General features: G+C 38.2%; 1 protein-coding gene across 6 annotated transcripts in view; it reads left to right on the top strand.

Annotated features, from left to right (window-relative positions):
• pde1cb (phosphodiesterase 1C, calmodulin-dependent b) overlaps positions 1 to 15471 on the top strand; it is a 129228-nt gene that overhangs the window by 94912 nt on the left and 18845 nt on the right. For all 6 annotated transcript variants that reach the window (XM_061732539.1, XM_061732544.1, XM_061732543.1 and 3 more), the window contains 6 exons: positions 5615 to 5728; positions 9427 to 9609; positions 11563 to 11629; positions 11829 to 11945; positions 12432 to 12572; positions 15116 to 15216. In XM_061732539.1, coding sequence (XP_061588523.1) covers positions 5615 to 5728; positions 9427 to 9609; positions 11563 to 11629; positions 11829 to 11945; positions 12432 to 12572; positions 15116 to 15216 — 723 coding nt within the window. The remainder of the gene's footprint in view (positions 1 to 5614; positions 5729 to 9426; positions 9610 to 11562; positions 11630 to 11828; positions 11946 to 12431; positions 12573 to 15115; positions 15217 to 15471) is intronic.

Here is a 15471-nt window from a genome sequence, read left to right as displayed (position 1 = left end):
TTCATCTCTACCTCCTCGGGTGGTGGGGGGCAGGGAGGCTATTGCATTGTTACTTTTCACCATTTAATTTCCCTCTATGTTATGTTCACTTATACCTGTCAAAGCAGCTGTCGAATGGTTGAGCAATGCGCAGCTCCACTATATATTGCCAGGCGGCTCTAGTTAGATACCAAATCACTCTGGTCCTTTTTTCTTTTCCGTTGTTCTCTCTGAGCAGGTCAGACAAGGGCAAAAGACTAGTGGCAATAAGAATAGGGGAAAAAAAGACTCTTAACCTGAATTCCAACTGTAATCTCCTCTCTGCTCACTCCTCTGAGGGAAAACAAATAAATCTCATCTTGAGATATGGAGGCAGACAGCTGGAGGCTCAAGTCATTGTGCGGCTCCGTTGCTGGCCTGCTTAACCCAGTGGCAGCTCAAACTTAGCATTTCCTGGAGAAAAAGAAATACGCACGGGACAATACTAGGAATTTTTTTGTTTCATTAATTGCTCAGCGCATTGTTGGGGTTGCTTCGTACTGTAAATTGTAGCCCCTTGAGTACAATTAAAAAAAAAAAAAAAAGCCCTGAATGCTTATATGTATTTTAGGAATAAAGGCAAAATAATTTGTTAATTTAAGTAAATGCAAAATCATACTGAGCTTTCTTTACAGTTCTTAAGCTCATGCACATTTTCTCATCATACCTTTCACAGTTCATGTTGCAGCTTTGCAGAGATTTCTAACATGTCTTTTCTCACACCGTGACAGCTAGAGTCCACATGCCAGGACTTTCTCTGCGGATACTTAGCCTTCACAGGTCAGGCTATGAAATATTGAGCTGTCAACACAGGAGACACCATAAGGCATATGTCTTGAAAGCATGCGTGTAACACCCACTCTGTTGACTTTTGAGCCGGCGAGGGCTGCGGACTGTGTTCTCTGAATTTCAAGTAAACACAAGTGTTTGGATCCAGCATAATGTTCAGGTTGAAGAGAGATAATGTTAAAGCCATTTAATGTTTTGGTTGTAGCCAGAGGTCTGTTGATAGGTTTTCGATGCTTTCATAGCAGAGAGAGTGGAGTTATTTGTGTCATAATTTGGAGAAGTTTTTAAATCCTTAGTCAGAATGAAATCCCCAGACTCTTATCTGGAGAAAGCTATTTAGATCTTGACATGATAACAGAGCACGCTTCAAAAGCAAAGAGAGCACCAGGTCCCAGATGTCACAGCTTTTGATGAGACACATCTTAAAGGAGGGTCAAATCATTGGCACTTAATCTGGACCCTCCATGTGTCGGTTTGATAAGTGTAATGACATACTGACCTTTCTTTGGAATCGATTTGTTTTGTTTTCTTTCTTTTCAAAAAAAATGTCAGAGTAATGATAAAATGTCAGCTTTATAGTTCATTTGTTTAAACAAACCACTTTTATTTTCTGTCTTGTCACAAGTGATCAAATGTGAACTTGTTAGAAAATGCTGAAAACGTCGAAAATATCTATTGGTTTTTGTTGAATCTTTTCTACACATTACGGTGTACACCTGTTCCAAGTCTCATGAAGCACAAGCTGAGTCAATACCTCTTCCATATTTCTTTTATAGCTGTCAGTGATATCTCATGTATATGTATGTGCAATATTCTCAGAACAGTAATTTAAGCAAAACCTGCTGTAGCCTTTAGAAATGAAAGTCTCTAAAGGATTTACGCTGTTTTCTCACCCATGGCATGCTTAAAATTAATTTGTTGGCACTGGGGTATTATTCAGTATCCCAGCCTTTTCAAATAAAGTAGAGGCTTTATTGCCAAAAGCTTTTTTCAAATTAAAAGCATCCAGATCTAAAACCATTATGTTACTGATCTTCTAAAATGAATAATTTTACTAGCCAGCAAAAATTTAGTAAAAGATTGAAGTAGCAAAATGCTGACTTGGAGTCTTCAATTACAAAGAGTGTCTTTTTCATTCAAGTTTTTTGCAGATTCAGTCAATGCAGAAAAGACATGGGTCTCCATTTAACTTATTTTGACATGTATTGATCCATGTTGTTGTTTATTTTACAAAAAAGGATGTTAATCAAATTATCTCTCTGTCAAGTGATCAGCAAAATGGCTATACTAGTCCAGCCACACCCACCTCCAGCTTTTTCTGTGGTTTAAACTGAGATCTTTGTTTGGCTTTTTGCCCAGAAGTTACTTTGGCCCTGACCCTACAATAATAGTCCTGTATGTTGCCCCCATTTGTTATGACAGCAGGTGAAAGAAGCCAGTTTTGTTTTACTTAGTGGTTCAATCTTGCACTCGGTTTGTCACGGTTGTTTCTCTCTGCTTTAAAAGCATGTTTAAACTGTGTACTGTCTTGACCAAATTCCTTTTTAAATGGCTGTAATAAATGTTCCAATTGGCCCCATGTCCTGCAATGCAGCCCCCCCCCCCTGCAGAAAAAAAACAAACCACAATAGATCCAGTTAAATCTTTTGTTTTGGCAAAAGTTGTGATAATTTTTTCCTTTACAAGTTTGCTATGGCAAATTAGCAGAAGAAAAGCAGATTTAAAAATCAAAGAAAATTGCAACAAAAGAAGAAAGTAATAAACAATGTGTGGTGATTCTGGTCATCTATGCTTTGTGAGATCTCTTGAAGGAGGTGTATAGTTTCTGTTTTTGTGTTTAAGCAGGGAATCTCACTGGCACACAGCTGCTCTTAATAACAATCATTAGCACCATCCAAATCACATGTGCTTAGGTTCTTGACTTGCAGCTTTGCCTTCATCCATTCATTTCCTACCATTTTAAAGAAAAGAAAAAACTAAAATTGCTCTCCATTGCTTAAGAAAGATATCAGCATATGATCATATTCAGTCTTGTGCACTATTTCTTAAGTGTAGCTTGACTCCATGAATAGTCTTTCAACATTTTGATGAAGAAAATGTCAATCATAGAGATGCTTGCTATTACCCTTACAAATTTTAATTTTAACAACTGCAATTGTTGTAAAATGTAGGATGAAGCATTCTGACTTTGTTAGCTCCCTAAATGTTGCTCTAGCTCAGTGTTTCCCAACCTCAGTCCTCAAGGCCCACTGTCCTGCATGTTTTAGATGCTACCCTGCTTCTGCACACCGTGATACAAGTGGCTGTGTCATCAACAGAATTGTGCAGACCTTGATGACAAGCTAATTAAGACCATTAATTAGAATCAGGTGTGATGATGAAGGGAAACATCTAAAACATGCAGGACAGTGGGCCTTGAGGACAGAGGTTGGGAAACACTGCTCTAGCTCATTCATTAACTTTTTCTATAAATTAAATACATAATATATATAGATGTTCACATTCCTAACATACCCACAACACATATTGTACAATACGGCTACTCTCCGCCCTCCCAGAGCTGTGTGGTCCACACACCTGACCAAACAAGAGAGGCGCACGAGAGCAAAGAACCTATTAATGTGTGCAAGATAAGATTCAAAAAGCCTCTGCTCTAAACTCCTTTTTGCATCAAAATGGCCATTCTGAATGTGTGGGTAATTTAAGAGAAGGTACAAATCCATATTCGTTTTACCATTTCACATCTGAAATGATTGAACAGCAGACAAGATGTCAGCGGTGAACAGATTTACCATACACAAGTTGGATTATAACATCTGTTTTTGAGGATTTCTTTAAATATTTAAAATGTTTGAAAAGCCTGTGGAGTGTAGAAAAGTATGTCATTTGGTACAAAGAGAGTTGTGACACTGCTGCGTGCAAAATACAGCCACACGTGTTCAGGAATAACAGTATTGAGATGCATTTTCGCTGACATGTTGTTGGACTAATTAACTTTTGTAGGGGCTGCAACTGCTGTCAGAGAATGTAATCAATGGCTGCATCGGAAGTCTCCTACTCTCCCACCGTTTTCTTAAATTATTCAGCAGTGAGCGTAGCCTCTCCGAGCAGTCACTGTGAGAGAGCGTGTGACCTACGGCACAGCAGCAGGTGGTTTACTCACAGAAGTCATGATCTGCAAAACTGAAAGGTTTTTAGGTTTTGAAAATATTATGAAAAATAATTAGAACGATTTTGCTTCAATTTCAGTAGAAAAAAAAAAGTAAACTTGAACTTTTCATCCCAGAATTGCATAGAATCTCTGTTAAACCTACACTGTAAAATAATCTTTCTCATTTGGAATACAAGATTCCGTTTTGACTTGCTGAAACGTAACCATGAAATACTCTTTTTAGGCGCCATAGTTGCAAAATTGGTTGGGAACCAGTCATGAGTCAAATAAATGACCTATATTTTTGCAGGCAGTTAAATAAAATTATGTTGTCAGTGGCATTAAACACCAGACAGTAAGAGCAAATAGAGCTGGAAATGGAAGCAATACCCATTTTAAATTGCCGACACATGCAAATTAGTCAAAGCACAGACATCAAAGAAGTGCAGTCTTAGCCTTTCACACAGAAAACATTTTGACTTGTGTCAGAGCAGGAAAAGCACGGGTGGAATTAATGCTGTTAATGATCACTCAGTTCATATTAAGTGTCCCAGTAGGATCCAACAACCAAAATATCAGCACTGTAGAGCTCTTCATGAGCCTTGATGGAAAGCAGCTTTAATATTGTTTACAATTTCACCTGTATTTGACAAGTCACAGTACCTTTCTTTTGAAAAGCCCACTGGCTAACATTACACCTCTGCCAATCATCGGAGAACAAAGTATTCTTTTCAAGGAAGGAGGGTAATGGCCTGCATTATGAAGCAGGTCTGGTGCATTGGCAAGATAAATTAAGGTTAAACTATGGCTTTTCAGTATCACACAGTTGGCCACCTAACATGATCTGGAACAGTTTATGATTGAGGGCACTAGTTAAAGGAGTCCTTTATCTTCCTTCCCTCATCCATGTAAATTTCACTGAGAAGCATCTAAAAAACTGATTTATAGCCTATTATAAAGCTTATTTCTGTTGACTTTAAAATATTGCAACTCATGCTAATTCTTTTTCATTATTGAAATACTCATTGAGCTATGAATGATTTATTTGCCGTTTTTGCATACAGTTTCTAAATACATTAGTTTGCAGCATATCATATTGCCACTTTTCATCAAATAATGTCTGTATCCACATCCACTGCATAAAATATTTTAATTTACAGGACTTTTCTATTTTGTTGTCGTTTTTCTTTTATTTATTTTTTTATTTTTTTGTTACGTTCATTGAAAACTGCGTTAAGAAAGCCAGGGTAACATCTGTCAGAATATGGAATTGTTTATCTTTTTTTTTTTTTTTCACACTTCAAGAATAAACAGTAGCATCATATTAATTTGAAACTTGGAATAATAACATGTGAAACTTTTTAATTATGTTTTTTTTCTTCTGGTTTAGTTAAGCTGCGTAACTAGAAAATACCCCAATCTTCATTGTGTGAAGTCCTCGTCAGAATTGAGCTGGACTAAAAAGATAGTCTCTTTACTGATTTGCAGAATCAAAATAATGTATCTTTATTTCTATTGTACAAATTCCTATTTAGCTCCCTTGTGTAGCAGGAACCTAGACACAATGTAATATCAGTTTCAATTAATCTATCTTGGATGACAGGATGCAAAGTGTGTAATACCATTTGCTCAATGACTGTTGGATCTCTGTTTTAGATTACGATGTCTGGTGAAGCAACTGGAGAGAGGAGAAGCCTCACTGACTGACCTCAAGAAAAACCTTGAGTATGCAGCATCAGTGCTGGAATCCGTTTACATTGAGGAGACAAGGTAAGGCAAACAATATATGTCTACTGTGGTATGAGTTTGAGCATGCTTCTTTTATCAAGACCAAGAGCGCAGCACACATGATGACCAGACATTGCAATATTGATGGCTGTTATTAGTATGCCAAATGTCTCAAAGGCAAGACGAGGCAAGGCAAGTTTAATTGTATAGCACAATTCAACACAAGGTAATTCAAAGTGCTTTACATCAACATTAAAAGTGGCAAGACACAATTAAACTGTAAATAACAAATAAAATGATAAGAAAGAGGTAAAATAATAAAAAGCACAAGTTGTTAAAAAGTAAGAGCAGTAGAGTACAGCAGGTACACATCTCATTCTTACAATGGCAAGAATTACTTTTCTATTCGGTCAAAATGTACAAAGACCGGGTCAAATACAGAATTACAAAAGTAATCTGTAACAATTTGTACGGTGAATCAGACCATTTTGACAATTCTATGCCACAATGCCTGTTTCCAGGTCTTATTTCACACAACTGACGAGAATTACGTTTCTATACGGTCAAAATGTACAAAGACCGGGTCAATGGCAAGAATTAAGTTTTCTATACGGTCAAAACGTACAAAGACGGGGTGAAATACAGTATTACAAAAGTAATCTGTGCCGATTCGTGCGGTGAATCAGACCAATTTGACAATTCTACGTCACAATGCCTGCTTTCAGGGCTTATCCATAACTTTGCGCGGTTTTCAAAAATCATAATTATTTCATTTAAGAGTATGCTTAAATAACAAATAAAATGAAATAAAATAATAAGAAAAGAGGTAAAATAATAAAAAGAACAAGTTGTTAAAAAATAAGGGCAGTAGAGTACAGCAGGTAAGTATTTAATTTAATTTAGAGCTCTCTCTGCTTGGCCTTCAATCCCCTGTGGTTATCCTTCTTGAACTATCTGCTGCTTTTTGAAAAAGTTAACCACAACATACTGTTATTCTTACTGTTAAATTGGGCATCTCAGGGTCAGTGCGTTCTTTGTTCCGGTTCTACTTTACCAGGTGTTCCATTAAAATGTCATGGCAAGGGAAAACATCTTTGATACAGCACCCTTCTGCAGGGGTGCCCCAAGGATCGGTACTTGGGTTCCTTATCTTTTACATAGTGTACACCACCTCTCTGGGCCAGATTATTAATTCACATGGCTTATGATATCATTGCTATGCAGATGACATACAACTCTACATGTCCTTCCCACTGGATGACCCCACAATGTTTGCATGAATATTTGTAAGACTCCCAGCTTGCCTGTGTGCATGGATGAGGGATCACCTGCTCCAATGTTATCTATCTAAGACTAAAATCCTAGTTATCCTTGCCCGTCATACATTCAGGCTCAATATCAACATAAATATTGCTTCTACTACTGTTTCTCCAACAAAGGTTGCAAATAACTTGGGTTAGGGTTTGATGACACTCATCCTACTCTGACCTTGTCGCCTTGGTGTCCTGGTCATGCCGCTTTGCCCTCTAAAACATACATAGAAAATAAGACCTTGTCTGTCTCAATATGCAAGTACGCTCCTGGTACAGGCCATGGTTATATCCAGCCTAGATTACTGCAATGGCCTCTTAGCCAGCCTTCCAACTTGTCTAATGAAACCACTAAAAAAGGTCCAGAATGCGGCAGCATGTCTGGTATTTAATCAACCCAGACGTGCACACATCACACCTCTGTTCATTGAACTACATTGGGTACTTGTGGCTGCTCAGATAAGACAAAATTGTCTGACACTTGTCTACAAGGTGATCTCAAGAACTTGATTGTAAATGCTTACACCCCTCCTTGAGCTCTGTTCTCTTCACAAGAACACCGACTGGCCTTGCTCTCTCTTTACTCAAAACAATGTCAGTCAAGACTGTTCTCCCAGATGGTTGAATCCCAATGGTGAAACAAGTTCCCAGTGGCCAATAGAGTAGTTATCCCTCTCTACGTTCAAGTAGGTGTTGAAAATGTTCCTTTTGCTAGAATATCTTCTGTAGTACACCACATTCCCGTTTTACTATCCCAAACTGCACTTGAACGTTGCTTTAGCGGCACTTAGCTGCACTTAGTTGGAAACTTGACTTATTTGCACCTGCTTTAAGATCTACTAGATTCCTGATTTACCATAATTTGTATTCCTCTGTTGTAAGTTGCTTTGGGTAAAATCATCTGCTAAATGTAATACAATCAACCAAAGTGGAGACTAGTGAATGAGTTATTAAAAATACAAGTTATAAATGTTTCATTGGTATAAACAGATAATTGAAGTTAAAATCTAGGGCATTCTATGCGAAAACAAACATTCAGCAGGTATTATCCCAACATAGTAACCTGCTGTTCTTTTTACAGTTAGCCACCAGAAGGATGAGTCCCTCCTATGCACCGTTCAGGGTCTTTACATGCTGTGATGGAGGAAAAAATGTATTAGTCTGACTGAAATTGCAGCTGTTAAAATGCATGTAAAAATCTGAGGCTGAGTAAAATCAAAGTAAACACAGACATTCAGTGGTTGTATCAGTGAATGAGCAGGAATGTAAATGAGTACATTGATACCCATCATGTGTGTATCTTGGAACAAAGAGGATTCCAATTCAATGGCCTCGTCATGCTTGGGATGTAGCTGCTGATGGTCAAAGGAATAAAGAAGTTGACATTTCTCAAAGTAACAGCCATTTTTTGGTAAAGTTGTATTTAACTTCTTTTCCAACATACAAGACGTAGGCCATTTTCTTATTAAACATGAAAAACCTTTGAATCGAAACAAGTATTGCTACACCTACTATAAGATCATCAGGTCTTCTGGTATCGCCAAACGCATGGTCATAAAAAGTCACTGAGAAAACCCAACAAACCACTGGACACCCATGATTTCAGTACTGCTGTTCTTGAACTCAAATACAGTTTGTTTTGTTTGGCTATATTTACTTTGGCAAAGTTTAATTAATGCATGTTCTCTCAATTCTTCCACCACCGAATGTCCGCATGGCAATCATGGGCAGATGGTATGTACACTAATAAAGACCTCACATATAAACGACAGACAGCAAACAAAATGGCTGTATGTCAGTGTGTTCCTCAATCTGGATAATGCTTTTTTTTGTGAATTTGCTGACCCTTTGGTGAAGTTAGGCATGGAAAGATCCTTGGCCAAAGTCCTGGAAATATTGTTCTCATGGCAATTGATTGATTAGACATTAGTTTGTTAGAACATTTATCAGGTTAGTCTATGTCGTTAGATGAATAATGGTCCAGAATATGAGCTATGAGCAGGCTTATGGAATTATGTAAACCTCTCATCATCTAGACCCAAACAGATTAGGGTCAGAGATGAGCTGACCACTCCAGGATGGAGGGTGGTCAACAATTCAGTGCAAAATCCATGTAGCATCATCGTTATCAGTGTGATGTAAACTATTTTTCTTTGCCATTAGAACATCTTTTCAGTTCACAGGCTTTGCTGTTCATTAATCCCTCACACATGTCAGTACAGACATGGTGAATTATATTACACACTTGGTTTTGTTTTAACAATGTGTTTTGTGAGGTCTTTCCATTACACATAACAGGTAATGTATATGGAGAGGTAACGGATTTGTGTTTTTTTTCCCTTGTGAAATTTTTATCCCTTCATTTTTACATCTTTGTAGTTCTTCCTTTTCTCTCTGTTTCAGTCATGTGTTTTATACCCGTTCTTCCAGGCGACTGGTGGACACAGAAGATGAGCTCAGTGACATCCAGTCGGAGTCGGTGCCTTCAGAGGTCCGGGACTGGCTGGCCTCCACCTTTACGAGACAGATGGGTCTGATGCTGAGAAGAAATGAAGAAAAACCACGCTTCCGCAGCATCGTCCATGCCGTTCAGGCAGGCATTTTTGTTGAAAGGTAAATTGTGGAGGATGCAAAAAAACTCTTCCACAAACACACATGTCGTCAAGATTGCTAAATCATTAATATGGACTGTCACTTTTGTCTTTCATCCTCCTAAAATTGGCAGTTTATTATTTGTGAATCCGAACCCGAGTTGCCTGGAGCAACTTAAAGAAATTCTATCAACATCTATAATTTGGTCCTGCATAATAAATGGACAAGGACAGGGGTGTTTGAGTGCTTATTTTCTGTAGGCTATATAAAATTAATTTCATCAGTGGTGTTTTAGAAAGAATGCGTCTTATAACTGTTTTGATTTCAATATCACTTTTATTCAGTCACAAAAATGTTGCTAAAGAATATGTCTAACTTTTCATATTCTCAATAATTAAATACCGTTTTTTTATGCTTTATGTTTTGCATAATTCGTATGATATCAATGTTTACTACAGAATATTGCAAAAAAGGTTTAAACAAGATGTTAAATAGTAAATCTGAAGAGATCTGAAGAGTAAATGTTTATTAACCTTTTAGAATTGTTTTCCTTTTTGCATGAATATGCCTTAAAATATTACATTTCAATCAGAGTTTTGATAAATATAAATGAAACACTATCAATATTAAATCTGTGCAGAAAAATATCTGAACCTTTACTGTCTGCAACCAAATATTCCTTATATGTTACTCAATCAACTGTAAACAACAATGAAGCTGTGAGATATTTATGGGCTTCCTCGCATTAATTGCTTATTTCAAGTCTATCAGTAACATTTCTCTTAAAACATGTTTGGAATTTGATGTCATCCACTTTAATACAATAACTTGGCCTATTTTTGCTATGTGGCTTCACCGTTTGATGTCCTGATATTTTGATTCAGAATTTCCAGATATAACTGGATAAATGTTCCTTTTTAATGATGGGAAACCGTTCTGGTCCAAATGCAAAGAGGAGGACCAAATCAGGATGCATCCACCTCCTTGTTTCACGTCAAATATTTCAAAGCAGATATGCTGTAATTACCCTCCTTTAACCAAAATGCTTAATTACTTAAATCATTTTTCTTTCATTCCTATTTTTAATAGGTCCTCACACACTTTCAAAAACCATTGTTTCTTTCATTGTGAATATTGTAGATTACTATTGAATGATTATCAAGACACATGCATTCAAATCAGTTTGTGTGACAAAAAGAAAAGAAAAGAAAGCATGGGATGAGGGAATTCAGAATTTGGAGCAGCATTGCTTTAGCTTTAGAAAGGTGTGCAGCGTCACCTGAGCTGCATATTCATCATCACGACCTTGGCAGGCTTGGCTAAGCACGATTTTTCACAGAGATACAAACAGCTCTCTCTCCAAGGCTGTGCTTTAACACAAAGTAACATACAACAAGCATTTGTTTATATCGGTAAGCCTCAGACATGTAGGCCATAATCTTTCTAAATCTGTTTCATGGAGGGCACTCTGTTATTACAAAGAAGAAGATTGGAAATGGGAGGAAGAAAGTGACACGAGCGAATGCACTCTGAACCGTGTGATTGTTTGTTTGTTTGAATCCATCCACTGTCTGTGGTTAAATGTCTAACTTGATGTCTTTGAATTAGAGTAAATTTAGATCAGAATTATATCATTTTTCACGCAGCAGATAATTTGAACATAATTTTGAATAATACACATCAGTTTTGTAACTTAGTCTAATGACTTCTAAAGACTTCATGGGAATTATACTTTTTAATTTTGCAGTTTGTGATGAAGGTTAAACTGTATAACTCATCTCCATGTGACAAAAACTGACTCAGAGCAGAAATCGCATCTCGCCATCTCAACCTTTTCACACTGAGCCATGTTGATTTGAATGTTTACTCTCGGTAGGGACATTCCCAGGCTGTGGTTTGGGGCTACTGTGGAAACCTTTTGTTGTTTACACTCAGCAGTGCTCTTCATTTGATGTTTTTATCTCATCCAAACAGGATGTACCGACGTACTTCCAATATGGTGGGACTCAGCTACCCCGCGTCTGTCATATCTGTGCTTAAGGTATAAATATGTGCACAAACATAAAAGTCAAAGCACGAAAGCCTTACTTCTTGCACACACATAGACAATTGAACTTTGCTCTTAGCTCTATCCCTTTCAACATTTTCACATTGCTTTGAGATGGTGTTATTGGGGTTGAAACCAAACTTTGAGAAGGACAGGATCATTATCCCACTTTTTTTCTCTCTCTTTCACACAGAATGTTGACAAGTGGTCGTTTGATGTGTTCGCCCTGAACGAAGCCAGTGGGGATCATGCCCTTAAATTCATATTCTACGAGTTACTCACAAGATATGATCTCATTAGTCGCTTTAAGGTAAAGTCACAAGGATATACTGTAACAATATAAAATATTGCACCGCTAATTATCGACACACCTTTGTCAATGTCATTGAAATAAGGTAATGCTGGTTTGATGGAAGCTCGCACACTTTTTCAGTTCCTCAACGCCAAGATTTTGTTCAACAATAATTTCAGGATGGAGTCCGGACACACTTCATCTCCTCCGATAGTTGCGCAGCTCATTTTCCACAGCATCTAATAGCTGAGGACAATCCACTTAAAGTGACAGTATCTGGGAGTAAATGACAAGAGCAATAAAGCTGATATGAATATGTAATCATAGTGTGCAGTAGCCCAAGTGTTTCACAGCGTAGGATTTTTTGACATTAATTTCAGATGCCGCACACGTTTAAATTGCATGCAGTCATCATTTAATTTGCCAGTCAGTTTAGAAAAGGTTTTTGATTCTCTGCAGTGTTTGCAACTCACAGACATTTACTGCTCTTTTGTCTGATGTCAGATCCCGATCTCTGCGGTGGTGTCTTTTGTGGAGGCTTTAGAAGTTGGATATAGCAAGCATAAAAACCCCTACCACAACCTCATGCACGCAGCTGACGTCACGCAGACTGTACACTACCTGCTGCTCAAGACTGGCATGGTGGTGAGTAACATACACACAGATCTAAGTAGGTGGCTTTTTTTTCTTCTACTAAGCTGTCAACATCTTTAGAAACAAGTTAAACCTGTTACTTAAATTCCAAGGGAGAAAGCTCATTGGACTGAAGCTTAGTCTGTGAAATCAAGGCGACTTTATCCCCGTGGTATTCTGAACATCTCTGTCAGCTGATGTGTGCCAGCCTAATTGCAGCTTTTCCTGACATGCAGCTTCTAAATATGGCATTATGCTTCCCTTACGCTCCCAAAGAAAAGCAACCTTCAAATCCAGTTTCACTTAGGGAACATTTAAGAACATCAACCCACATTTCCGAGAGTAGATGGAGTAAGAAATATTTGATATGAGCAGTTTTCTTTTCACCTTTGTTTTGTAGCTATCAACACAATCATGTTCATGTTACAGTGGTGTAAATATATGTGTCTAAATGTATACATATGACATGAACATAGGTGTAAAATGCACACTGGTAACATTGGGAAATATTTACATCCTGTTCTTTTTGTTTGTACAATTTAAGGCCATTAAAAGAAGGTTTTCCATATTTATTAGCAGTTCCAAAATCCTTTCTCCAGTTTGGATTTAAATATCCTCAAATGATGAGACTGAGAGGGCACTATGAGCCTACGTTCATTATATGTAAGAAACCTGAATATCTTTGGGCAAAAAGTTAAACCAGAATAAAAAAGTAGCTCAGTATCCATATACTTGGAGACATAACTGGATTGTGTTAAGGTGTTAAAGTCACCTGAGGTTGAATATGCTGTGATCATTTCTCAAAGATGACTTCATTTTTGCTCCAGTTTCTTGGCCCTTTTGTTTTCTTTTCCTTCGGTCATCTGTATTTCTCTCCTCGTGATGATGAGAGTGACCTGAGGGCATTTATGATGCAGCATTTCCCCTCAAACAACCCACCGCCCATGAGTTCATGGTGTCCAGCTGGCCAACCAGAAGCTGCTCCCACTGTTTTTATTTAATCACCCTAATAAGGTGGCTGCGGCAGCTGTCGACATGGCTTGTTTCTTTGGGCTGTGCATTGCAGAGTAAACCACATTAATGTCACAACCACAAGCTCTCGGGAGAGCAGCAGGGCATCATCTATTATTTTTCAAGCCCTCCAGACTCCATTAAGTCTGCAATCAACAGGTCATTCATAAAGCCGGCGCGTGAGGAAATGCAGAGCACTGGATCGGCCATCTTGTCCCCACCCAGTTGTTAATGACTCCCCCACCACCCACTGTTGATTAGTCACCGATATTGACTTGGCTTCCTGAGCTAAATCCCCTCTGTGTGTGTGTGTGTGTGTTTGTGTGTGTGAGTGAACTCTGATGCATTTACGTCTCAGAGGAAATAACCCACTCACTGCGGTGTGTTGACCCTGCACACACTCACAAATCAAGCATGGCCGTCTTGATAAATCAAAGTGCATAAATACATACTGGAGACACACAGGACATGCTCTGGTTCAAGCCTCTTACAGAAGATAAGCCGATGGCTGTGACTGACAGTATAGTTGGGTTGTTGGTCAAATTTACGAAGGCCTGTAGAAATACCTACAATAGGCACCCTGAGGAAGGCTGTGGCCAAAACACGTGGGCTGTAACCCACTTTTTAATCTTTTTCACATAAAATAGCCAATTACAATAAAGGCTTTTTATATTTGAAGAAGAGTGCCTTTGATTTTTCTTCCTTTTTGATATCCTTTTTCCCCACCAAAGAGCACCTTCGTCACACGACTTAGATGAATCTTCTGAGCACTCTGGACTTCCTTTTTTTTTTTTTTGTTACCTACAATTGTCTGTTGTAATTTACAACTTTTTTGTTTCATTTTATGGAGGAAAAAAATATAATCAATGAATATGAATATAAAGTGGTGATCTCACCCAGACACTTTAAGTAATCATTTTAACTTCAAGTTTTCCTCTTTGTTTCTCTGCTGTATTCACAATTAAAAAGCCTGAAACTCACTAAAGAGACTTCTTAACCAGGAAAGCATCACGAGTAAGTGTCGCCTTTTCAGCACATTAGCTCAGAGTTACAGAAAGCCTGGTCTCTTTATTTATACACTGGTGACAAATTAAGAGGTTGTCAGACAGAAAGAGGAAGGATGGATTACAATTTAAAATCTGTTTCTAGAGCTCGGCTTAGCTCAATTTTTTTTTTCCTTTTCTAAGCTTTCTTCTATCTCCTTCTCTCCATTTGTTTTCTTTCATCCTTGACGGTAATGTATTCCTCATGCTAAATTCTTCTCTGCATACTTTATATGCCATACATCCTCGACGTCTATATGGCGTAATGAACTATTCCCTGCATTCCCCTTCACTGGCTTCTCATCTCTTTTGCCTAATCTCCGTCCATTCTTTTCACTGATGTTCATTACTTTCCCATCCTCCTGTCTTGTCAATGCCTCTGACGTTTCATCCCGTTGCCTTCTGATATTCCTGTCCACCTTCTTTTTTTTGTTTTTTACCTCCCCCTGCTTCTCCTCACCCGTCCCTCCTCCCTCCCTTCTCCTCTCCCTTTACCTCCAGCATTGGTTGACTGAGCTTGAGATCTTTGCCATGATCTTTGCGGCGGCGGTGCACGACTACGAGCACACAGGGACCACAAACAACTTCCACATCCAGACAAGGTAATGGATGATAAAATTAAGAATGCACGGCACTGACTCACCCGATCAATTTTTTCATTTGCACCAAGGGGGCTTTACATTTACGCTCTGACCGCCAGCAGTGCACGGCCCTGATGTAATTCTTCAATACTGAGAGCGGTAGAGAACGCAAACCTTTTGAAATCCCTTCAACTGGATTTTCATATTTACCGACTTCATATTCATTATGCACCTTTACTTTTTAAGGTTTGCTTTTGATGTGATCAGATTCATTTC

Source organism: Cololabis saira, chromosome 10 (assembly GCF_033807715.1).
Source record: "Cololabis saira isolate AMF1-May2022 chromosome 10, fColSai1.1, whole genome shotgun sequence".
Taxonomy (NCBI): domain Eukaryota; kingdom Metazoa; phylum Chordata; class Actinopteri; order Beloniformes; family Belonidae; genus Cololabis; species Cololabis saira.
Note: the sequence above shows the minus strand (reverse complement) of the source record. Positions and strands in the feature narration are given on the sequence as shown.